The 25868-nt window shown below is 44.2% G+C and overlaps 1 protein-coding gene across 2 annotated transcripts; it reads left to right on the plus strand.

Moving 5' to 3' along the window:
* The first annotated feature begins 3707 nt into the window (after positions 1 to 3707).
* Positions 3708 to 23583, plus strand: LOC311121943 (mothers against decapentaplegic homolog 1). Of its 2 annotated transcripts, none has more exons than XM_084196370.1 (7): positions 3708 to 3779; positions 15185 to 15813; positions 18559 to 18864; positions 19968 to 20084; positions 22151 to 22372; positions 22932 to 23188; positions 23393 to 23583. In XM_084196370.1, exons 2-7 carry the CDS (start codon positions 15414 to 15416, stop codon positions 23534 to 23536), a joined length of 1446 nt encoding a protein of 481 aa, XP_084052496.1. In that variant the 5' UTR covers positions 3708 to 3779; positions 15185 to 15413; the 3' UTR covers positions 23537 to 23583. The 2 variants fall into 2 exon arrangements, with proteins under 2 accessions (XP_084052496.1, XP_084052497.1); XM_084196371.1 differs by having other exon boundaries at positions 18559 to 18840.
* The last annotated feature ends 2285 nt before the right edge of the window (positions 23584 to 25868 follow it).

Raw genomic sequence — 25868 nt, forward strand, 5'->3', positions numbered from 1 at the left:
CTCAGACATTCTGTCGCCAGCCCCGTGACGTAACCTGCGCTAGTAACTTCCACTTTCAGCGGTTTTCCTCCGCCGCTAGTAGTCCTGAGGAGAATCTAGTTCCACCGGCTTCTCTCTGTTTGCTGCCGATGGCTATTCCCTCCAACTTGGCAAATAGTAATGTCAAAGTTGACCGTTGAACTCAAACAAAATTCTACGAAAATGAACATCACCATGTTTAGGTTATTTAGCCTATGTCTCATCTTGGCATGGGCCAATTCTATTCTATTCTGTTCTATTCCATTATTTTATATTCTGTTTCATTCTATCATGTCATATTCTATTGTATTATATTCTTCTTTGCCTCCTTTTCTTACAGGCTTCCAGATGTAGGCTAGGCTATGGTGCACTATACCACAATTGTAAACTATCAGTAATTATTATTAGCCTATGCATGGAGCCTATTTATCAATTCAGTCAATACATATAACATGGGTTTATGTCTGCAGTCTAGTATCATCTCTCTCACACACAAATCTGAGAGAGGAAAATACACTTAATGTTCCTGTCCTCCACCCTGTGCAGTCTGCCTGCCTGCTGCCTGCCTGCTACCCTATAGTCTATTTTCATGCATTAGCATGCAGTATTAATGAGATGGTTTGATGAATTGTTGAAGCTTCGTTCTCTCTGACAGTGCAACTATCAAAATGAGGGTTGATACAAACTAAGCCATCTTTCTCCACATAAAACACAGGCCCATTGTTGTTAGGTTGTAACAAAGCTGTCTTTCTCCACATAAAACACAGGCCCATTGTTGTTAGGTTATAACAAAGCTGTCTTTCTCCACATAAAACACAGGCCCATTGTTGTTAGGTTGTAACAAAGCTGTCTTTCTCCACATAAACACAGGCCCATTGTGGTTAGGTTGTAACAAAGCTGTCTTTCTCCACATAAAACACAGGCCCATTGTTGTTAGGTTGTAACAAAGCTGTCTTTCTCCACGTAAAACAGGCCCATTGTTGTTAGGTTGTAACAAAGCTGTCTTTCTCCACATAAACACAGGCCCATTGTTGTTAGGTTGTAACAAAGCTGTCTTTCTCCACGTAAAACACAGGCCCATTGTTGTTAGGTTGTAACAAAGCTGTCTTTCTCCATGTAAAACACAGGCCCATTGTTGTTAGGTTGTAACAAAGCTGTCTTTCTCCATGTAAAACACAGGCCCATTGTTGTTAGGTTGTAAAAAAGCTGTCTTTCTCCAAGTAAAACACAGGCACATTGTTGTTAGGTTGTAACAAAGCTGTCTTTCTCCACGTAAAACACAGGCCCATTGTTGTTAGGTTGTAACAAAGCTGTCTTTCTCCACATAATCACAGGCCCATTGTGGTTAGGTTGTAACAAAGCTGTCTTTCTCCACATAAAACACAGGCCCATTGTTGTTAGGTTGTAACAAAGCTGTCTTTCTCCACGTAAAACACAGGCCCATTGTTGTTAGGTTGTAACAAAGCTGTCTTTCTCCACATAAAACACAGGCCCATTGTTGTTAGGTTGTAACAAAGCTGTCTTTCTCCACGTAAAACGCAGGCCCATTGTTGTTAGGTTGTAACAAAGCTGTCTTTCTCCACATAAACACAGGCCCATTGTTGTTAGGTTGTAACAAAGCTGTCTTTCTCCACGTAAAACACAGGCCCATTGTTGTTAGGTTGTAACAAAGCTGTCTTTCTCCATGTAAAACACAGGCCCATTGTTGTTAGGTTGTAACAAAGCTGTCTTTATCCACTTTACTTTAAAACACTGTCTTTCGGGCCTAGGCCTAGAGCAAGGTGTGCCTATATGAGGACATGAGAGAACATGCTCTTTTGTGTGGATACTCGCCTTAGACACTTTGTTCTCCTGACTACATAAATAGTGCTTATCGCGCCACAATCAAAGAAGGGGAACTAAGAACAAGCTTAGCACAGATCAGTTCAAGAGTTCAGATCAGTTCCATCAGATAACCACACCAGTGTTATCGCTCTGGCTCTCATATTTGCAAGAGATTACTGATCCAGTTCTGATGCAGAGGTGTATTTTTAACTTGTGGTGATAATAGGCTTATATTCGGTCTACAGTAAGTTGGCATATTCTGGTTATTGAATATATACTGAACAAAAATATAAACGCAACATGTAAAGTGCGGATCCCATGTTTCATGAGCTGAAATAAAAGATCCTAGAAATTTTCCATACGCAAAAAAAAGCTTATTTATTTCAAATTTAGGGCACAAATTTGTTTACATCCCTGTTAGTGAGCATTTCTCCTTTGCCAAGATAATTAATCCACCTGACAGGTGTGGCATATTAATAAGTTGATTAAACTGCATGATCATTACACAGGTGCACCTTGTACTGTGGACAATAAAAGGCCACTCTAAAATGTGCAGTTTTGTCACACAATCCAATGCCATAGATGTCTCAAGTTTTGAGGGAGCGTGCAATTGGCATGCTGACTGCAGAGCTGTTGGCAGATAATTAAATGTTCATTTCTCTAACATAAGTCACCTCCAACGTCGTTTTAGAGAATTTGGCAGTACATCCAATCAGCCTCACAACCACAGACCACGTGTAACCATGGTAGCCCAGGACCTCCACATCAGGCTTCTTCACCTGCGGGATATCGTTTGAGACCAGCCACCCAGACAGCTGATGAAACTGAGGAGTATTTCTGCCTATAATAAAGCCCTTTTGTGGGGAAAAATGCATTCTGATTGGCTGGGCCTGGCTGCCAAGTGGGTGGGTCTATGCCCTCCCAAGCCCACTCATGGCTGCACCCCTGCCCAGTCATGTGAAATCCATAGATTAGGGCCTAATTTATTTATTTCAATTGACTGATTTCCGTATATGAACTGTAACTCAGTCAAATCTTTGAAATTGTTGCATGTTGCTTTTATAGTTTTGCAGATGGATTGGCACAGCTGTTTTTGTGTACATGCTTGACTGTAAGTAACTTTGAATAAAAGCATCTGCAAAATGGCATATATTATTATATTATATATTATTTCACCAGAAGAACCTACGTTTTTATGTCGGTGAAATGCATTCACTTATAATGTATTCTATGCATTCCTTTGACAAGAAATGATCACAATCTTTATTTACCTTTATAACAGTCGTACAGTGTGTGCATATGTGTGGGCATTTTGTTGAATCAGCAATACATCAATGGCAATAAATAGATATTTCGAATAAATGCAACTGTTCATCAAAAACAGCTGTGACAATCCATCAGCAAAAATGTTAGGCTATCTAATCACAATTAATCAAACCCTCAAAAATGTTCACAGTTTCGTCAAATAAATATGATAACTGTACTTATTTTCTCATTCATGCAATTTGCATATAAAAGATGCAGCACATAACTGTATCAAGTTTTTCCAATTAAAGTATCTAACGACAATAACTCATGTGCTTCAAACATAGGATTCAGATGAGTATATAGTCCTCTACAATCAACTTGGTGCTCCACTAAAGAGAGTCTCCACTGCCAAAATAGCAAAAGAGCTAGCCCTCCTTTAAAAAACTCCACGAAAGGATACATTGTTTTATAGTTACATAATCCATTCCACAGTGCATGAAAATGTTAGATGTGTAAAAGTAGGTCTTGTTATTCACGGACCGCCCCAAACTGTATCCCGCGGCATGATACTGGCGCTCCGCGGAGGGTGCGACGGCTCCGCGACTCACTGACGCCAGCGCGAATAGACCGAAGACAGGCAGCTGTATAGTATGGAAGCTTTGAGAGCGAGCTTGATAGCGGTTTATAAGGTACTGTAAACTTTATTTTTCACCCGTCAAAACATAAACAACCTTGGGGGAATGAGTATGTTCGGTTGACTATATCTATTGTTTGTAAAAATAATAATAATTAGCATTTGCAACTTTTAAAAAAGGGATAGTGAAAGTGTTTTTGAGGCTTCAAACTTTTCTGTCTATCATATTTGGCATTAGAGATTGATTGGCAATTAGTATAATGTGGGATTCATTTTATATGTATAACATCATAGTGTATTCTACAGTTGGAACACATACTTGTAAACAATATTAATAGCGTGCAGAATGTGTGAATTTCAATGTGTGCAGTCAGTCTGCTTTGATGATTAACCTTTGTGATGCATTGTGTTGGTATGATGTTTGACATCAGTCTGTCCATCTGTATCTGTTGTGGTTATATCTAATATGCTACTGATGTAGGCCTCTTGTACTCAGAAATAATATCAACATCAGATATCAGATTTGTGACACACATATTTACTTTCCATCTGTAAATGTTTGAGGGATTGATAATGAGGTGTGTTTGCTTCAGACTAAAGCTTTATATGCAGATTATTTGATTGATGTTCATGCATCATGCATGGAGCAGCAAAACCAAGATTTGCGAGATTTATTAACAGTGATCTTCATCTCAATGTCAGTGTAAATTTGAAGGGAAGCTGTGTCTTTCAGGGCTAAATGACTTGATTTCAATAATCAACATAGGCTATCTATCTTCTCCATCTTGTGTGTGTTTGCGTGCACCTGCACATGCATGTGTGTGTGTGTGTTCCATGTCTCATGGATGCAGAGCGAGCCTGTGTGTGTGTGAGACCCTGAGCAGCAGGGCCAGATCTCCTGACATCATTGAAGATGACATATCAGATTACTCAAAGGGCTGGAATTTGTCCTTGTCCATGATTTAGTACAATTGTTGAATCCTTCTGCATTCTTGTCAAATTCAGCTTTGTGGTTTATTATAGATGAACAATTTGTTTCTGTTTTCTTTGCGGGGCACACTGTAGAGTTTGTCAGTTTGCCTTTATTCAATCTTTTAAATTGATATAACGATTGTGATGCAACGCCTGTGTTACATAGTTTATAAAGATAGGGCTGATGCTTATAACAGATAGATGGTAGGTTTGCTAAAGACAGGATAATGGAAGGAGTGAAAGGGACAAGTCTACTGAATCGCTAAATCCTAGTATTGATAGTGATAAGTATTTTAAGAAGTATTTTTCATTACAGTTCTACTGTGTAGTTAACACTGTGAAAATTAGTCCAGTCTTAGTTATGACATTTAGTCTAGATCTTATACAGAGGGAATAGCACATTAGCAAGAGCACATTTCTCAGTTCCTCTTCTGGTAATCTATAGGTGGACATCTCCTGGATTCAGTCTGGTACAGCACATGGTGGACTTGGAGAGACATTTCCCCCTTATAGGAATAAACATCAGTTAACCACGTTCCAGTCTCCAGCCATAACATCATTCTCAGTTCAGACAGAGGCATCCTCAGAATAGCCCTTCTCTATATGTCTCTGCCCCATCTCATCCCAGACCCCTCATGATGTGTTGGCCTGAAGTGTCCTCCCGACTGCCCCAACCACCATAAACACAACACTTACCCCAAATGCCTGGGATGGTTGGGATAGCTGATTGAAACACCATGTGTTGGTTACAGTGGGTGAGTTATGTCTGTGGCTAATGTGAGGTGTGGTGGATATGTGTGTGTGTGTGTGTGTGTGATAACTGACCCTAGATTTGTGTAGTCCTCCCAGGTCAATGCTGTGTCTAGTTGCCAAGGGCAACACCTCCGTCTGAGAGTCTGTCTGGTTATTTCTGACTACTGAAGAGACTGGAGACGTATGTTTGTTTGTGTGTCGTGGTGTCGTGGGTAGGCCTAGTTCGTGAGGGCTTGCTTGCCGAAACCCTTTATCTTGGTTGCTTTGAATTTTGATATCCAATTTTTGCACTTGATGACTGTTATTTGTGTATTAATGAACATATAATAATTGTAATAGGTGGGTCAGGCCACACAGAGTGAGAGGGAGACAGCACAACCAGGCCATACAGTCACTATTTGTGTTTGGCTGCTGAGCTGACAGTTAGAGGGAACACTCCTGTGTGAAGTGGAAGGTTTACACCAAGAGGCTAGACAGTGTGTGTATTAACAAGAACTTGCATACCCCTTCGCACTCCTTCCTCTTTCCTCTCTCTGTCTCTCTTCACTCTTTTTCTCTCTCTCAGACACACTTGCACACACACACGCACGCACGCACGCACGCACGCACGCACGCACGCACACACACACACACACACACACACACACACACACACACACACACACACACACACACACACACACACACACACACACACACACACACACACACACACACACACACCACACACACACACACACACACACACACACACACACACACACACACTCTCTGCCCCCCCACCCCCTCATCTCCCATCCCTCTCTCCTCTCATCTTTATCTCTCTCCATCTCTTCATCCCTCTCTCCTCTCATCTTTATCGCTCTCCATCTCTTTATTCCTCTCTCCATCCACTCCTTCCTTTATAGCCAGCGACTCAATTGAGTGGGGGCTAATGGAGGCCCCGTCCAGGCCCTGCTGATAAATAATGTAACTTCTTTATAATGCCTGGTCTCTGGGGAGAGAGCAGAGAGCATCATTACTGGCTCCTCATCCTACAGCCCCGGCCCCTAAATTGATTAACAGCACTGACCGAAGCAGCTAGCGCAAAATGATCAATGGGGTTGGTAGGGATTGGTTGCTTGCAGCTAGCGCAGGCTCGGAACGGCACAGGTCAGGCTAACAGGCCTTGTCAATGACACGTGATCATGGGCTAACCTATTAGATCCCACTGACTCCCATTAATTCTGCCTGGCTATGCTAACTACTCACTAACGGGTTAGCGTTAGCGGCGGTTAGCTCGCTAACCCAATACAGGCTGAATGAATGGCAGGCAAGGGCGGTAGATAGATAGCGCTGCCCGGGCACTTTTATGGAGCTCTTGTGTAAATGGCGGTGTGTGTTTCAGCTTAAATGGGCAGGGGGGGGGGTAAGAGTGGAACCTGTCCGCTTCAGATATTTGTGTGATGCTTCATTGGACCCTACTTGTGTAAGAGAGAGGCGTAAGTCTGCGTCCCAAATGGCACCCTATCCTCTGTATATGACACTACTTTTGACCCATAGGGCCCATAGCACTATGTGCACTATGTAGGGAATACGGTGCCATTTGGGACACACCCTAAGTATGTGTTGGGTAAGAGAGGTTAGAGAAGGGGACGGCACGAAGAAGATGTTTGGGAGGTTTAGGGAAGAGAGAAAAGTGTAGGTCAGGCTTATCTTTAGGAGGGGGATCAGATATCAGATTATTACTGATCTACTGGGTCACCTGTAGTAACCAACAACCATTGATCAAATAATGACTTGTAGTAACCATTTATCCGAAAATGACTGATCTAGTTATTGTGCCTGATGACTAATAAGGTGATACTGAAACCATCTAATGGTTTACTTCAGGTGACAGATCTTCTGGAGGGAATCAGATGTAGAAGAGGTGGCATTAGAGAACAACACCTTACCCATCACATTACTTTTGGTTTCTCATTTACATTTTTCCCTGTTCTCCTGTTCTCAGAACATTCTGTATAAAGCTAATGTAATAGGGGTGTAACGATTCGTTTTAACAACGATTCGATTTGTATCACGATTCGTGGTTGTCGATACGATTCAAGGACGATATTGGTTAATTTAGAACGATACGATCCGAAACGATTCAGTGACTTGAAATCGATTCAGTAACCTTTTAGCCAAAAATTCAACCAGTGTGACTGAAATAAATACCTGGATACTGGACAGTGCAGGTGAAGTTTCCTAGATTCCTGTTTCTTGTAAGGACCGCAATGGTGGCTTGATAATTTCTCGCTCGTCGGCTTCTCCTGGCTTCTCCTCTGTCGTCCGCCATGCTATGTTTTGTTGTCTTGGCGCCTTTGCGCTGCTGCTGGCGCGATGACGTCACGGATAGGCAGACTGAATCGAGTAATGTTTAAAGCCTTTATCATTAAAAGTGCTAAGAAAAAACATCCATATAAACAGGGGTGCACATACCTTTTTCAGTGAGTTACTCAGGTGAGTACCAGCAGATGGTGTCTGGTACTCACCCCATATGTAGCGTGGTCTTAATAAGTACAGTCTTCCTCACTGTCCTCTTCAGTGTCGCCCCCCACTGTCCTCTGCTTCAGCTTCCTGCATGGTAGATGAAGATGCTGCAGATACACCTCCCTGTCCTTGGTTGAGCCTCCGATTAGCTGTCTCCATCCACAGGTCAACAGCAAGCTTTGGGTCAAATGTCTCTGTGGTCTGCTTTGACAGGTGAATGTGCATCAGGGCTGAGAGACGAGCATGTGACAGACAAGATCTGTACTTGGTTTTTATTATGTTGAGATGTGAGAATCCCCTCTCACAAGCTGCACTGCTTAAAGGCAGTGTAAGAGACAGCTTAACCACCTTGTTGATGTTGGAATAAGCATCTGGGTTACTTGTACTTACTATTTGGACCAAGTCATACACAGAAGAGGCTCCCAGGCGTTTTCCTGCCTGCTTTAAGCGCATCCATTCTGTCACAGTGGTATCTTTGTCAAGTTGCAAGGTGGCCTCATATTTCTTGAGAATGCTGCAAACTGTTGTGTTTCCAAAACTGTGGAGGTCTTGCATTTCCTGAGGCCATGTTGAAGGATCAAATACTAAGAAATGATCACATGACTTGAGGGAGTCATATCTGATTTCAAACTCTTCAATTAACCCCCTGAGTAAGTGTGTCTTGTCTCTGTCAGCATCAGCATTGGAAACAGTGTGTGCCCTGTGGCTTTCACCATCAAGCAGAAGTGTGAACTGTCCAATGGCCACCATGAGTTCATCCTTACATTCTCCAATGGTCAGCTTTTCCTTCTGAAACCTAATGGATGTGGTCTTCAAAATGTTGCAAATGTCAAGCATGTTTGACAGAAAGCACTGAAAACGCTCTGTGCAGATATGCTGCAAGTCACTTATCACTCGTAACCAGTTGCATTTTAATGGCTGGCAATAGTCTTGATATTTTTAACAGTGTTTCATGCCTCCATGCAGACCATCTGGTATTATGAAACTTACCCAGTTCCACAAAGGAGATCTTATTTTCTTCACATAGCTTTATTCAGTGCAGCAGTTTTTTTTGCTCCACCTTTTTGTAAATAAAACTGCAGCAGCTTGACCACAGAGCGATGAAATGTCTCACAGTAAGGAACGTTGCGATCAGCTGATTTCGCGCAATTCTCCAGTGTGTGTGCGGTGCACAGAATGTGCACAAGGGAGTCTCCAACCGCAGCATGTTGCCGGAGTTTTGGCACAACGCCGTTGTAGATACCTACGTTGACAGCAGCCCCGTCTGTGCACACAGCGACCAACTTTGTTGTCCAGTCATCCAAGCCTGTGTCCTGGAAAAGTCTCACAAGTCCGTCTGTTATGGCCTGTGCGGTTCGGTCAGCACCCAATTCAATCAGTCCAATAAAGTCCGAAGTAAACTCTCCGTTGCTGGACACAGACACAATGTAAACTATTTCCTGCTCAGTTTTTGTGATGTCCTCAGATCCATCAAAAAGCAGCCCCCAAAATTCAGCAGACTGCAACTTGGCTCGTAACTCCCCGCTGATGGTGTGAGCGATGCTCTGCATGATCCGTGTGCCCCCTTCACGTGAATGATATGCACCTCCGACATTTACTCCTAGCCGCTTCAGTAAAGGAACATCCTCAGAATAGGAAGACATGGGACGTGCGTGTTTAGCTTTATGGAAAGAGAAAAATATTAAACAGAGCTTGCCGCTGTTCTTCATTCAGCTTGTCTCGCCATCTGGCAAGTGGGCGACTGGACATTTATTCTCGGCTAGCTTTTAGCAATGGCTTGCGCCACATTCATGTGCTCCTTGCTCTTTTCATGTTTGTCAAATAAAGGATGGTTGAAATTCTTTGGGCCTTTATAAAATGCACCTGTTTTGTCTGCTAGATGTGGATTTGAGCGGCAAATCTTGCACCACATTTCAGTGCGCGCATCGTTAGCTTCAAGCCACTGCACATCTTGGAGCCACTTTTCCGAAAAAAGTATTTTCTTCGGCTCTGGCTCCAGTTGGCGTTTCTTTGTAGGTGGCGAAACGCCAAAGAAGCTGCTTAATGTCTGTTGCTTTTTGGACATCCCTGACAGTAGTTGACAAGCAACATGTCATGTGTAAGGTTAGATGAGAAGATCGGTCAAGTATGCAAAGGCGCGTAGTAACACAAGTGGCATTACGCATTCCTGATTTTTGTCGCGCTTGCGTATCTGCGTACCAGTTATGTGCACCCCTGCATATAAAGTCTGACGTGCTTAAATCCAATGGGTTATTTCCTAGTATCGATACAATCGATTTATTACATTTTAAAACGATGTTAGATCGATATATGTTGTCCAAAAGGCCAACTCGCCGAGCACAGATCGATGTAGTTGGATCATAGGAATATAAATCGATACATCGATGTAGTAGATGGATCGTTACACCCCTATAATGTAAGATTATCAGAGTAGCCCAAACTGTCCCCCATTCTATACAGTCCAGAGTAGGGCAAACACCGGCCCCATTCTATACAGTCCAGAGTAGGGCAAACACCGGCCCCATTCTATACAGTCCAGAGTAGGGCAAACACCGGCCCCATTCTATACAGTCCAGAGTAGGGCAAACACCGGCCCCATTCTATACAGTCCAGAGTAGGGCAAACACCGGCCCCATTCTATACAGTCCAGAGTAGGGCAAACACCGGCCCCATTCTATACAGTCCAGAGTAGGGCAAACACCGGCCCCATTCTATTTTGACTGGTCCACAGACAACCCCAAATGAGCATTGTCTGTCTCAAGCATCAATACAATCCCATTTTGACCTTTTATATAACTTTGGTCAAACTCTGGTCAAACAGTGGCCATATATTGGTCATACGTTATAGATCCTCCTCAGGTTGGAGATTAGTAGATTCTAATGATGGCAATTGACGAATGAAACGTCATGTTTTTTTTACTGAAATAGCTAAATAAAACATACCATTTTTAACTGTGAGCGAAAGTCACACCTATTCCCTTCAGATTCTCAGGTTTGGAAATACCCAAGTAGAGTCTGGACTGGAGAGATCTAGAAGATCTAATCCAAGTGTATGATGTTGTTGACAGTAGGTGATTGTGGAGAGAGGTCTGACTGTCCAGATGTTCCAGTTACAGTCTATCGCGCTCTACTTTCCTGGAATCCTCCATCTGAATTGGATTACAAGTTGTTTTTTTGCAGCTGGTCTGGAGCATGTGGTGTGATGGTCTGTCGATGACTGACTGTCTGACTGACTGTCTGAGTGACTGCCTAACTATCTGACTGTCTGACTGACTGTCTGAGTGACTGACTAACTATCTGACTGTCTGACTGACTGACTGAGTGTATGTCTGACTGACTGACTGTCTGAGTGACTGACTAACTATCTGACTGTCTGACTGACTGACTGAGTGTATGTCTGACTGACTGACTGTCTGAGTGACTGACTAACTGTCTGACTGACTGACTGACTGACTGAGTGTATGTCTGACTGACTGACTGTCTGAGTGACTGACTAACTGTCTGACTGACTGTTTGACTGTCTGACTGACCCATCAAAGCAGGGTTGTGTTTGAGATTGACAGACAAGAGCTGCCTTTTGTCTTGAGTTGTGTATCATTGCTTCTTTTGACCTTTCTCTCCTTCTCTGTTCATGGAAAGGGAATCTCATCCCAGAATGGTGGGAAAACCAGTAAGAGAGAGAATGGTTTATTTCAAATTCAATAAGGCAACATTACATAGTATCAATGGCAGCTAATGCTGAATTATTTGACACAATTTGCAAAAGTCATAAATACACAATAAAATCTACAACTTAAAAATGCATATTTTCTTGAAAAATGCTCTGGGTACCGTATATGTACACTGCACAGGAGGTTGGTGGCACCTTAATTGGGGAGGACATGCTCGTGGTAATGGCTGGAACGGAATTAGTGGAATGGTATCAAACACATGGTTTCCATGCGTTTGATTCCATTCCACTTGCTCCTTTCCAGCCATTATTATGAGCCGTCCTCCCCTCAGCAGCCTCCACTGGTATACAGAACACATGTAAAGGTCAGGTAAAGGTCACATAACAACACTGAGACAACGTTTTTACCCTCCCTTTCCAATCCTAACCCTTCCCATCCCCCTGTCCACCCATGGAGAGGTCGTCAACCCTATAGGAGATGTGCTGCCCACCATGAGAGAGAGAGAGAGAGAGAGCGAGAGAGAGAGAGAGAGAGAGAGAGAGAGAGGAAACATATGTCCTCTGTTCTTCAGTCCTCTGAATGTTCTCAGAGACGGAGTGATAGATCCCATAGCTACTTCCTCCCATATGGCTGAAACACAATGCTGCTCCAATGTGGCATCATGGGAGTGGGCCTGGCCCTGGTCAGCAGAAGGCCACACAGAGGATATCTGCCCTCAAACCCAGGTTTCCCTTGAAGTAGCTCATCTCTCTCTCTCTCTCTCTCTCTCTCTCTCTCTCTCTCTCTCTCTCTCTCTCTCTCTCTCTCTCTCTCTCTCTCTCTCTCTCTCTCTCTCTCTCTCTCTCCTCTCTCTCTCTCTCTCTCTCTCTCTCTCTCTCTCTCTCTCTCTCTCTCTCTCTCTCTCTCTCTCTCTCTCTCTCTCTCTCTCTCTCTCTCTCTCACACACGCACATGAGCACGTGCACATACACTAAAACACATGCCTTCGCATACACACCTCTCCCCTCCCCTTACGCCGCTTTTTAAATTAGCAAATGTGATTGGGCGGCTAGGCTAAATATAGGAGGAGCTTTCAGCTTTCCTGTCAGCGTGGTTAGCAATAGCAGGCCTCCAATGACACCTCACCTTACCGCCAGACACACACACACACACACACCCTCCCAGCTGTTGTAAACAACACCTGTTCTCACAGAACGATCACTGCCTGTTTGTCTCTAGTAGTAGTAGTACAGCAGCAGTAGTAGTGGTAGTAGTAGTAGTAGTAGTAGCAATATAGTAGTAGTAGTAGTAGTAGTAGTAGTAGTAGTAGTAGTAGTAGTAGTAGTAGTAGTAGTAGTAGTAGTAGTAGTAGTAGTAGCAGCAGCAGTAATATTAGTAGTAGCAGGAGTAGTAGTAGTAGCAGGAGTAGTAGTAGTAGTATTAGTAGTAGCAGTAGTAGTAGTAGTAGTAGTAGTAGTAGTAGTAGTAGTAGTAGTAGTAGCAGGAGTAGTAGTAGTAGTAGTAGTAGTAGTAGTAGTAGTAGCAATATAGTAGTAGTAGTAGTAGTAGTAGTAGTAGTAGTAGTAGTAGTAGTACTCGTAGCAGTAGAAGTACTACTAGTAGTAGTAGTAGTAGTAGCAGTAGTACTAGTAGTAGTAGAAGCAGCAGTAGTACTAGTAGTACTTGTAGCAGTAGTAGTAGCAGCAGTAGTAGCAGTAGTAGTACTAGTAGTAGTAGTAGCAGTAGTAGTAGTAGCAGTAGTAGTAGTAGTAGTAGTAGTAGTAGCAGCAGTAGTAGCAGTAGTATTAGCAGTTGTAGTAGTAGTAGCAGCAGCAGTAGTACTAGTAGCAGTAGTAGTAGTACTAGTAGTAGTAGCAGTAGTAGTAGTAGCAGCAGTAGTAGTACTACTACTATTAGCAGTAGTAGTAGTGGTACTAGTAGTAGTAGTAGTAGTAGTACTACTAGTAGTAGTAGCAGTAGTAGTAGTACTAGTAGCAGTAGTAGTAGTACTATTAGCAGTAGTAGTAGTAGTAGTAGTAGTAGCAGCAGCAGCAGCAGCAGCAGCAGTAGCAGTAGCAGTAGCAGTAGCAGTAGCAGTAGTAGTAGTAGCAGCAGCAGTAGCAGCAGTAGTAGTGGTAGTAGCAGTAGCAACAGTAGTAGTAGTAGTAGATGTAGTTGCAGTAGTAGTAGTAGTAGTAGCAGTAATATAGTAGTAGTAGTAGCAGTAGTAGCAGTAGTAGTAGTAGTAGTAGCAGCAGTAATATATTAGTAGTAGTAGTAGCAGTAGTAGTAGTAGCAGTAGTAATAGTATGCCACACATACAGTAGCACATACAGAGAGACATGGCTATCACAATGGTTAAAAATAACCCTCTGCGTTGTGTGAAAGGCGAAGATCGCAGACTGGTGAAAAAAGAGAGGAAGGTTGATTATGTTTTTGTTTCTGGTAATAGGAAATCTAATCTGTTGCTGTATTTAATGTCACAGAGCTAGCCTAGTCTCTGACTCAGTGGTAATACAAATATGATATTTGTGTGTGTGTGTGTGTGTATTTTTTGTCGTGGTGGATAGATATATAATGTTTACAATGAAATGGATGCACAATAAAGCAGAGATTTATGTGGGTACCTGAAAAGTGAGTAGGCTACACTATCCTCAACCGAAATGCTACTTGCTTCCATCACTGCTGATATCTTCAGAAGGAGTATGAACTATTGAGTCCCTGGTCTCTTATTTCCACTCCAGAAGGAGAAAGTGGGCTCGTTTCTCCTGGTGAATTGGTGTCGGAGGACCTCAGTGAATGGGGCACATTTATCCTGAATTTCACCATGCATTTCCTCTTTTATTGGCCTGGATGTCGCTAGCTGATTCCTGCACTTAAAGCTGTTTGTTGCTGGGTGTTTTATAGAACATATAGTCAATAAAGTTCTGTTTACTTTCATTTTCGGCCAAATTTTAGCTTAACAATTCTGCTTCGTTGGTCCAATTCTATTTATGTTTTATGTGTATTTTCTTGATCAACTAAATCATTTGGATAATGAATGTTATTGGATAATGCAGATAATTCTATGTAACTGCCCCCATTGATATGGCAGAGTTCTATGATCTAATGTCCTTTCTAGCACACTTCCAAGAATGCATGCCCAATACATGATTTCATTCTACGTAGTTTGCTAGTGTTGATATTGAAACAGAGATCTCTCTGAGTGACATTTGAGAGTGGTTATGTGACGGTAACAGGGCCTTGTGTACAGGAAGTTATCTGGAGAATGGCTGCTGACTGTAGTGGGACGGTGTTCATTGTCACCCCACTGCTGTCAATTCCCAGAAGTCATGACACAGTGACATCATTGGCCCTCTCTCCTTGCCAATGTTGTTCTGCTAATAGACTGCATCACTCCGTTTCCTTTGGAGGGTTGCTAGTTGCTTTCCAGGCAGGATTAGTGCGAACACTGATATCTCTTCCTTCAACTGTCCACTTGAAGGGAATCTGTTGAAGTCTGTCTGTCTATGTTAGAAGTGTTATGGATCTCGTTAGCGTTGGTTTAATCTTCTCCTCCATCTTCCTCCTCCTAGGTATCCTGTTCAGAAGTTCTGTCCTGAAGCTTTGAGGACCGAGGACTACCCAGCAACCCTGCCATCTCAATCAGTGTCACCCCCCAAAAAAAGAACAGCAGCTTTTAACCTCCAACTTTTTCCTTCACCAAGTGGACTATCTCTGTATTGTAAAACCCACCCCTGCACACTCACGTGTAACGTCCCAACAACGCCACGGTCGCAAGAGGCGACAGACACGAACGTCACCATGAACGTCACGTCTCTGTTCTCCTTCACCAGCCCGGCCGTCAAGCGCCTCCTCGGCTGGAAACAGGGAGACGAAGAGGAAAAATGGGCGGAGAAAGCCGTAGACGCGTTGGTGAAGAAACTGAAGAAGAAGAAGGGAGCGATGGAGGAGTTGGAGAGGGCTCTGAGCTGCCCGGGTCAGCCCAGTAACTGTGTCACCATCCCTCGTTCCCTGGACGGGAGACTTCAGGTGTCCCACAGGAAGGGCTTACCCCATGTGATCTACTGCAGGGTGTGGAGGTGGCCCGACCTGCAGTCTCATCATGAGCTCAAGGCTCTGGAGTGCTGTGAGTACCCGTTTGGCGCCAAGCAGAAGGACGTCTGTATCAACCCGTACCATTACAAGAGAGTGGACAGTCCAGGTGAGTGGGGGGGGGGACATTGAAGCACTAGAGGGTTTTTATGTTGTGCTGAAAAGTCAATGTAAAATTATCATCTGGGATGATATGCTTTTTTATTATGTTTTGTGTAAATATATCTAATGTTTTTCCACTAGATCTTTCCAGCCTAATTCCCATTTACTGTATGTTTGATTTATGATACCCTTTCAAAATGTGTTGTGATAGTCCATACTTTTCCTATGAACCTTCACATCGCTCTTGAACATGAACCATTCATGGTGAACCATACAAATGACCCTAAACATAACCCATAACATACCCACCCCAGCAGCCTGTTCCTCCCCTATCATCAGCCGTATGTTCTCTCTTCTCTCGTCGTGGCTTTCCCCTTCCCATGGTTTCTGCAGACGTTCACTTCTTTTTTCTCCCGTTCCCCCTTTCATATCCTCCCCATGTCAGCCAGGTGCTCTAATCTGTCTGAACTGAGACACATGAGAAAAGAACAACCACCACAGACTATTGATATGCCTCAGAAATCTCAGCTGTGTGTGTGCTTGCGTGCGTGCGTGTACTGTATTTATGCGTGTCTGCGCGTGTTCCTGTATGTGTGCGTGTGCATGTGTATGTATGTGTGTGTGTGTGTGTGTGAAACCGAAAGATATTTGTTTCCCTAATAGACAGGGGACATCAAATGTCCTCTTTTGTCTGTCTGCTAAGCAGAAGATGAGGCCCAGCTGACTAGACAGAAACAGCTGTCCACAGGGTGCTACAGGAAGGGGGGCGAGTGTGTGTCAGTGTGTGTGTGTGTGTGTGTGTGTGTGTGTGTGTGTGTGTGTGTGCGTGTGTGTGTAACAGGAAATTCCAGCCGGGGGAGAATGAGGGCTTTGTTTTTGGCGTGCTCTGTGCGGCCGGTCGGGCCGGGGAACACACACACACACACACACACGTGGTGTTTCTCTGAGGAAGAAGGGGACAGGAAGCCACACACAATGGGAGGAAGGAGTGGATGCCCGCCTCACACACTTGTTTTAACAACTGGGCTGTAGCACCTGTCTGTCCACACCTCCCCCCACCACCCACACACACACCCACACACACACACAGACACACACAGACACACAGACACACACACACACACACACACACAGACACACCCCCCCCCCCCACACACACACACACACACACACACACACACACACACACACACACACACACAGACAGAGCTATTCCCAAAGCAGTAACACCAGGATAGAACAGATAACATGAAACGCCCTGACACTAGTCTTATATAGAACAATAGCCAGGGTTCAGACTCAACCTTTTTTTAAACGTTCAAACTAAATTTGTCAACAAAATATGCTGTAATTAGAATTTAAAACACAACTTTTGACCAGTAATCTTTCTCATTATAGCATTTTATTGGGAAAGGGGAGACCTAGTCAGTTGCACAACTGAATGCATTCAACCGAAATGTGTCTTTCGCTTTTATCCCAACCCCTCTGAATCAGAGAGGTGTGGGGGGCTGCATGAATTGACATCATCAGCACCTGGGGAGCAGTTGTTGTTGGGGGTTAACTAACTGCCTTGCTCAAGGGCAGAACGGCAGATTTTTTCACCTTGCCAGCTTGGAGATTTGAACCAGTGACCTTTCAGATTACTATCCCAACGCTCTTAACCGCTAGGCTACCTGCCACCATTGACAACACTCTTAGTTCCACTATTAGTTCAGTATTATTTAATTATATATTTATTACCAATTTATGGATATCGGTGGAACAGATCTCTAGTGGTTTATATCTGATCTCATACCTCTGAATGGTCCTCACATCACCAATTAGCCACAAATATTTCCCCCCAAGTGATAGATTCTTCATAAAGGGACTCACTCACCTCTGAGATGTTTTCTCTGAACAGAATGTCTGGTACAGAGGCCAAAAACTGCTGGCTAAACCAACACTCTGCAAGCTGCAATTCCAAAAATGCAGGGGCATCTGCAAATGTGCACAGCGAATAGAGAGAGAGAGGGAGGAGGGATAGAGAGAGAGACACAGAGAGAAAGAGAGAGGCTTTTTATGATGCTGTAATTAAAGAACTCTGTCCATCCTGGCTCTGTGTGTGTGTGTGTGTGTGTGTGTGTGTGTGTGTGTGTGTGTGTGTGTGTGTGCGCGCGCGCGCGCTAACTGGACTCATGGGGCTTAGGGACACAAAGAGAGGGCTAACCCCTTACCCTCTCTACCCCCAATACCCTTGCTAGCAGGGTCAGCCATTGCACCATAGCAGATATTCAACTAAAAAGGCTCTGGACATCTCAATGAAACTAAATGATAAAAATAGGACTGCTGAGAGTTGTAAAGGCTAGAATATTTAATGATTGGAATATTGATTATAGAGAAGAGTGTATTTGGATGTGCCTTTCATTCAAAAGGAAACTGGCCTCACCAATTATGAATGTGTTATATAGTGTCTATCTATGCAATGGTGCAACAGACCCGGCAGACATTTTGTGCCGAATTGGGCCATAACATACCATTCAAATCAGTATAGAGATACAGAAACTGACTGTAACTAACCTTGGGTCGTGTTCATAAGAGAACACAACAGAAAACATTTAAAACATTTAACAGCAGAAAACAAACATATGTATTTCTTATTGGGCAAGTCCAGGTAGTCCCTCCCTGTTTCAGTCCGTTTTCTTCTGTTTCATGCCAACTGAACATGAACCTGATGTCCTCTCTCCTTTCCCCTCTCCTTTCCCCTCTGTCTCAGTGCTGCCCCCGGTGTTGGTCCCGCGGAATAGCGAGTTCAATGCCAAACACAGCATGCTACCACGCTTCCGCAACCCTCTGCACCAGAACGAGCCCCACATGCCCCAGAACGCCACCTTCCCAGAGTCCTTCTCCCAGGCCAACACCCAGATGAACTTCCCCCAGACACAGGCACACTCCCCTGGGGGGAACAGCTACCCCAGCTCCCCTGGTAGTGGCAGCAGTGCCACCTTCCCCCACTCCCCCACCAGCTCTGACCCAGGCAGCCCATTCCAGATGCCAGGTGAGACGCCAGGTCAGATGCCAGGTACAATTCACTAATAACTTTAATAACGTTTGGCGTGATAACAATGTATTGAATCATGCCATCACCCTCTTGGGTATCTACACTGTGTACAAAACATTATGAACACCTTCCTAATAGTGAGTTGCAGACCCTTTTTCTCAGAACAGAGTCAATTGGTCGCGGCATGGACTTTACAAGTTGTCACAAGCGTTCCACAGGGATGCTGGCCCATGTTGACTCCAATGCTTCGCACAGTTGTGTCAAGTTGGCTGGATGTTCTTTGGGTGGTGGACCATTCTTGATACACACGGGAAACTGTTATGTGAAAAACCCAGCTGCATTGCAGTTCTTGACACACTCAAACCGGTGTGCCTGGCACCTACTACCATACCCTGTTCAAAGGCACTTCAATATTTTGTCTTGCCCATTCACCCTCTGAATGGCACACATACACAATCCATGTCTCAACTGTCTCAAAATCCTTCTTTAACCTGTCTCCTCCCCTTCATCTACACTGATTGAAGTGAATTTAACAAGTGACATGAATAAGCTTCACCTCATCATAGATCATAGCTTTCACCTGGATTCACCTGGTCAGTCTATGTCATGGAAAGAGCAGATGTTCCTAATGTTTTGTACACTCAGTGTATATGTGTGTGCTTGGCAAATGGCCGGTCCAATCTAAACAATGGAATAGGCTAAGCAGCAGTAGACTTACTGTAGGTGATGACAGGAAGTAAAGGTCGTATGACAGGAATATTCTGGTCGCTGTACTGTGTAGGTCAGCGTTTCCCAAACTCGGTCCTCGGGACCCCAAGGGGTGCACGTTTTTGTTTTTGCCATAGCACTACACAGCTGATTCAAATTATTAAATCTTGTTGGTTATTTGAATCAGCTGTGTAGTGCTAGGGAGAAGAAGAAAAAAACTTGCCCCCCTTGGGGTCCCGAGGACCGAGTTTGGGAAACCCTGGTGTAGGTGAAGGTGTTTTTGTCAGCATGTTGGAGTAAACCAAAGGCTCTAAAACAGATAAAGCTGGTAAGTCAATTTCAATATAGGGTGACAGTTGGAAGACTTCTTTCTCTCTGTTTTAACCCTCTCTCCCCATCTCCTTGCCCTCCTCCAGAGACCCCCCCTCCAGCCTACATGCCCCCAGAGGAGCGGATGACTCAGGACTGCCCCCAGCCCATGGACACCAACATGATGGTCCCTGCGTTGCCCCTGGAGATCAGCAACAGGCCAGGTAATCAGCTGTGACATCACCCACTTAGAGCTGTCAGCGCCCCGCCTGCTCGTACTACAGGTGCAAGGGATTTCTGGGAACACCAAGTACGCAACCATGACACGCTCTGCTTTTTATTTGTCGTGGTGAATCAAGCCCAGTTTTAATAGGCTATGTAGTTGAAAATAACACTTGAAAAGTAGTTGTGGTTGTTGGGGTTTGTGGAAGTGTTCATTTAAGTTCTCATGCATGTTGTAATGCTAGTAAGAAAAACGGATGTAGGTGCTAAATCCCTCTGTTAAAATAAGGGGTGATTAATATGATGACTTTCAAAATTGCACATCATGGGTTGGAAAAGATTAGCTAGAAAACAATTTCCTTCATATATTCAATTAAAAGAGAATTAAAGGGGAATTTTATACGATCATTAATGCAGGGTAAAAGGAAAAATAGCATTAACGCGTATCCATTTTCAGAAAAGCAGAGTATCTCACACCATTTTGAGGCATTAGGTTTTAGATTTTAGTATGAAGAACACAAAAGCGTCAGTCTATACATGCAACCCTGAGGAAAGATCAGAGAGTCTGCAAATTAAATTTGGTCTCAGAGCAGTTTTTACGAGGCCTTTTAAAAACCTCTGGCTGATGTCATCTCTGCCGATGGTAATTAACAGAAAGCTTGTTAAGAACTTGTTAAGAATTGGCCTCACTAATTACATCCAATTTTTTTTTATCTGAAACACTTGTTTCAAATAAAAAAACCTTGTTTGCTACCACCTACCTCAACTGTGGTTTAGTCAATCGTTAGTTGCTGTGGAGATCTGGCATTCCTTCACATCACACATCTGAACAGTCAGTGCATACACAAAAGCCATGTACGCCACCAGTCATGCAGGCTATTTACATGGCAAAAGATAATGTGTCATGGGGGTGTTTGATTTTTGAAGTCGAAGCAATTTTAAAGTGTCTACAGTACCAAGTCTGTGGATACTTTCAGCAGCCAAGGTATTGGACAGAATTGTACAAAGTGTTTACGCTAGCTAAAACCAGTATTCCAATCTCCCTACCAATCTCCCTATACAATTGTTATGCATCCAGTCACAGTAGTATCCCCACCCACACAGATGAATATTGCAATGGGTGTGGAGAAATACTCCCTGGAAGTGGCGATTGGGGAATTTTCTGTCCTTCCCCAAGCTGCATCCTGTGCAGTGTGCTAGTGGTAGGAGAGGTTTCCATTGTGGGCCGAAAAGCATAGACCAAACCCACCTGCTGGCCACTACTCTCAGCAGAGGAAGTTAGGGAGTAGTATGCCGCTTGGATAAACTCTCCCTCCCTCAGAGAGAGGAGGCCAGCTGGCATAAAGCTCACCCAAGATACTGGGAGAGGGCACCAGGCGGGCACTGGCTTGGTCTATTGACTGACTGCTTGACTCAATAAATACTGATCCCAGACCAGACTGCCTGCAGTCAGTGACAGTATTTGATCAAGACTGGCCCTGTCCAGACTGACCACAGTCAGTCTACTAGGGTTGGATGGATTTGTCAGCATTGATTTTCTGTTTCGGTTGTATGCAAACATGACCTATAGCTTTCTGTGTACTTAGACTTACTTCACATACCACACATTTCAGACACATTTTCCACGTTTGTCATCAACATACACAACACCATTTTTTTCTCTAATCCTAGTAAAGGAAGTTGGAGATGAAAGCCTAACATCTGCTATATCAAACTGCAGCTGATAGTCAGACTAGACAGACAGACAGACAGACTTGAACTTTATCAGAACACAGAACAAAAGGCCTGATGCTCATAAGCCACTCCAGTCAATCTGCGCGTGCATGCGCGTGCGTGTGTGTATAAATGTCTCACTGTGTGTGTGTGTGCGTGCCTGCGTGTGTGTCTGATCATACACACATCTCACCCTTTCTGTGTGTGTTTGACATCCTGTACAGATGTGCAGCCGGTGGTCTACGAGGAGGCAAAACACTGGTGCTCCATAGAGTACTATGAGCTGAACAACCTCCTCCTCTCATCCCTCTCTCCTCTCCTCTCATCCCTGTGTCCTCTCCTCCCTTTGTCCTAGATGTTCAGCCGGTGGCCTACGAGGAACCTAAACACTGGTGCTCCATAGTGTACTACGAGTTGAACAACCGGGTGGGAGAGGCGTTCCAGGCCAACTCTACCAGCGTCCTGGTCGACGGCTTCACCGACCCGTCCAACAACCGCAACCGCTTCTGCCTGGGCCTCCTCTCCAACGTCAACCGCAACTCAACCATAGAGAACACCCGGCGACACATTGGCAAAGGTAAAAATGGCCATGGATGGGAACACTCTTATATTGCCTTATATTTTCCCAAATATAAGGCCCTGGACACACTGTCCACAGGACTGGTTCAATTGTTAGTGTCAATGTGTTATGGGCTATGGACTGTGGCTAAACAGGAGTAGTGCAGTCCAATCATAAATAATTGTGTCAGCATTTTAATGGATCAATTAAGAATCCAAGTAAGTTCTACTCTACTGTACTCTACACTACTACATTCTAGTCCCATGTAACCCTCTCTTCCCCTCTCCCCAGGAGTCCACCTGTACTACTCTACTCTACTCCATTCTAGTCCCTTGTAACCCTCTCTTCCCCTCTCCCCAGGAGTCCACCTGTACTACTCTACTCTACTCCATTCTAGTCTCATGTAACCCTCTCTTCCCCTCTCCCCAGGAGTCCACCTGTACTACTGTACTGTACTCTACTCCATTCTAGTCCCATGTAACCCTCTCTTCCCCTCTCCCCAGGAGTCCACCTGTACTACTGTACTCTACTGTACTCCATTCTACTCCCATGTAACCCTCTCTTCCCCTCTCCCCAGGAGTCCACCTGTACTATGTGGGTGGTGAAGTGTACGCTGAATGTCTGAGTGACAGCAGCATCTTCGTCCAGAGTCGTAACTGTAACTACCACCACGGCTTCCACCCCACCACCGTCTGTAAGATCCCCAGCGGCTGCAGCCTCAAGATCTTCAACAACCAGGAGTTTGCTGAGCTGCTGGCACAGTCCGTCAACCACGGGTTTGAGGCTGTCTACGAGCTGACCAAGATGTGCACCATCCGCATGAGCTTCGTCAAGGTAACCGTCATAGACATACATCCCATAATATAGAGAATATAATGTTAAATGGTTCAGTGTGAAGGAGGTGAGGTCAGGGGCTAATCTTATGCTTTGAGATGAAGACGAGAGGATTCAAAGAATCAAGGAAATAAGATAGAGAAAGAGCCATGTTGATGATACCTGTCCCTAAAGAGAATAGCTCTCTTCCTCTTGCTCTCCCAGGGCTGGGGTGCAGAGTACCACCGTCAGGACGTGACCAGCACCCCCTGCTGGATTGAGATCCACCTGCACGGCCCTCTGCAGTGGCTGGACAAAGTGCTCACTCAGATGGGCTCCCCCCACAACCCCATCTCCTCCGTGTCCTAGACTCAACTGTCCCCAGGCCCCAGGGCTGTCCAAACCCAGCATTTAGGTTCCAGTGGAGGGGTGGGAGGGGTGGGATGGGTGGGTTTCAGGGTTGGGGTCAATTCCAATTGAAGTCAGTCAATTCAGGAAGTACATTTACATTTACATTTACGTCATTTAGCAGACGCTCTTATCCAGAGCGACTTACAAATTGGTGCATTCACCTTATAGCCAGTGGGATAACCACTTTACAGGAATATTAAGATAATCTGAATTAAAATTGGAATTTATTTACTGGATTGACTGAATTGAAATGGAATTGACCCCAACCCTGGTGGGTTTGTACAGACGTGGTCAAAAGTTTTAAGAATGACACAAATACTAATTTTCACAAAGTCAGCTGCCTCAGTGATGATGAATGCAATTTGCATATACTCCAGAATGTCATGAAGAGTGATCAGATGAATTGCAATTAATTGCAAAGTCCCTCTTTGCCATGAAAATGAACTTAATCCCCAAAAAACATTTCCAATGCATTTCAGCCCTGCCATAAAAGGACCAGCTGCCATCATGTCAGTGATTCTCTCATTAACACAGGTGAGAGTGTTGACGAGGACAAGGCTGGAGATCACTCTGTCATGCTGATTGAGTTAGAATAACAGACTGGAAGCTTTAAAAGGAGAGTGGTGCTTGAAATCATTGTTCTTCCTCTGTTAACCATGGATACCTGCAAGGAAACACGTGCCGTCATCATTGCTTTGCACAAAAAGGGCTTCACAGGCAAGGATATTGCTGCTAGTAAGATTGCACCTAAATCAACCATTTATCGGATCATCAAGAACTTCAAGGAGAGAGGTTCAATTGTTGTGAAGAAGGCGTCAGGGCGCCCAAGAAAGTCCAGCAAGTGCCAGGACCGTCTCCTAAAGTTGATTCAGCTGCTGGATCGGGGCACCACCAGTGCAGAGCTTGCTCAGGAATGGCAGCAGGCAGGTGTGAGTGCATCTGCACGCACAGTGAGGCAAAGACTTTTGGAGGATGGCCTGGTGTCAAGAAGGGCAGCAAAGAAGCCACTTCTCTCCAGGAAAAACATCAGGGACAGACTGATATTCTGCAAAAGGTACAGGGATTGGACTGCTGAGGACTGGGGTAAAGTCATTTTCTCTGATGAATCCCCTTTCCGATTGTTTGGGGCATCCGGAAAACACCTTGTCCGGAGAAGACAAGGTGAGCGCTACCATCAGTCCTGTGTCATGCCAACAGTAAAGCATCCTGAGACCATTCATGTGTGGGGTTGCTTCTCAGCCAAGGGAGTAGGCTCACTCACATTTTTGCCTAAGAACACATCCATTAATAAAGAATGGTACCAACACATCGTCCGAGAGCAACTTCTCCCAACCATCCAAGAACAGTTTGGTGACGACCAATGCCTTTTCTAGCATGATGGAGCACCTTGCCATAAGGCAAAAATGATAACTAAGTGGCTTGGGGAACAAAACATCGACATTTTGGGTCCATGGCCAGGAAACTCCCCAGACCTTAATCCCATTGAGAACTTGTGGTCAATCCTCAAGAGGCAGGTGAACAAACAAAAACCCACAAATTCTGACAAACTCCAAGCATTGATTATGCAAGAATGGGCTGCCATCAGTCAGGATGTGGCCCAGAAGTTAATTGACAGCATGCCAGTGCGGATTGCAGAGGTCTTGAAAAAGAAGGGTCAACACTGCACATATTGACTCTTTGCATAAAGTTAATGTAATTGTCAATAAAAGCCTTTGATACTTGTGGAATGCTTGTAATTATACTTCAGTATGCTATAGTAACATCTGACAAAAATATCTCATAACACTGAAGCAGCGAACTTTGTGAAGACCAATACTTGTGTCATTCTCAAAACCTTTGACCATGACTGTACTCTACTTGAAGGATCATATCTGAAATTGGGCACATTGCAGATTGGCATGGTGGGGGCAAGGCGAGATAGAAGCATCTGGAAGATACTTGATCTTTGTGACCAACTGTAATAATTATCAATCAGACTCAGATCATTATAAACGAATCATCAATTCATCACTACGCAAAGTATCCTCCTCATCTGGGGCCCATATTCAGAAAGAGTCTGATCTAGGATCAGTTTGGCCTTTTAGATCATAATGAATATGTTTATATGGACGGGGGGGACCGGATCATAGATCAGCACTCTGAGACGTGAATATTGGTCCCTGATCTTGTTCCGGCAGTTTTCCATTGGAAACCCATACAGCCAGTTTCATGGGTTGTTACAACAATAATAAACGTGTACAGAATTGGAAGGATTGGAAGACAACCAATATCGCTGAAAAACGTATATAAA

Source organism: Coregonus lavaretus (assembly GCF_964263955.1).
Source record: "Coregonus lavaretus genome assembly, contig: HAP1_SCAFFOLD_1604, whole genome shotgun sequence".
Taxonomy (NCBI): Eukaryota; Metazoa; Chordata; class Actinopteri; order Salmoniformes; family Salmonidae; genus Coregonus; species Coregonus lavaretus.

Bases quoted from the DNA above. Each gene is read 5' to 3' on its own strand.
- LOC311121943 (XM_084196370.1), top strand. From the start codon at position 15,414: ATGAACGTCACGTCTCTGTTCTCCTTCACCAGCCCGGCCGTCAAGCGC. The intron at 15,814-18,558 runs GTGAGTGGGGGG...CCTCTGTCTCAG, and splicing joins CAAGAGAGTGGACAGTCCAG to TGCTGCCCCCGGTGTTGGTC. The intron at 22,373-22,931 runs GTAAAAATGGCC...CCCTCTCCCCAG, and splicing joins CCGGCGACACATTGGCAAAG to GAGTCCACCTGTACTATGTG.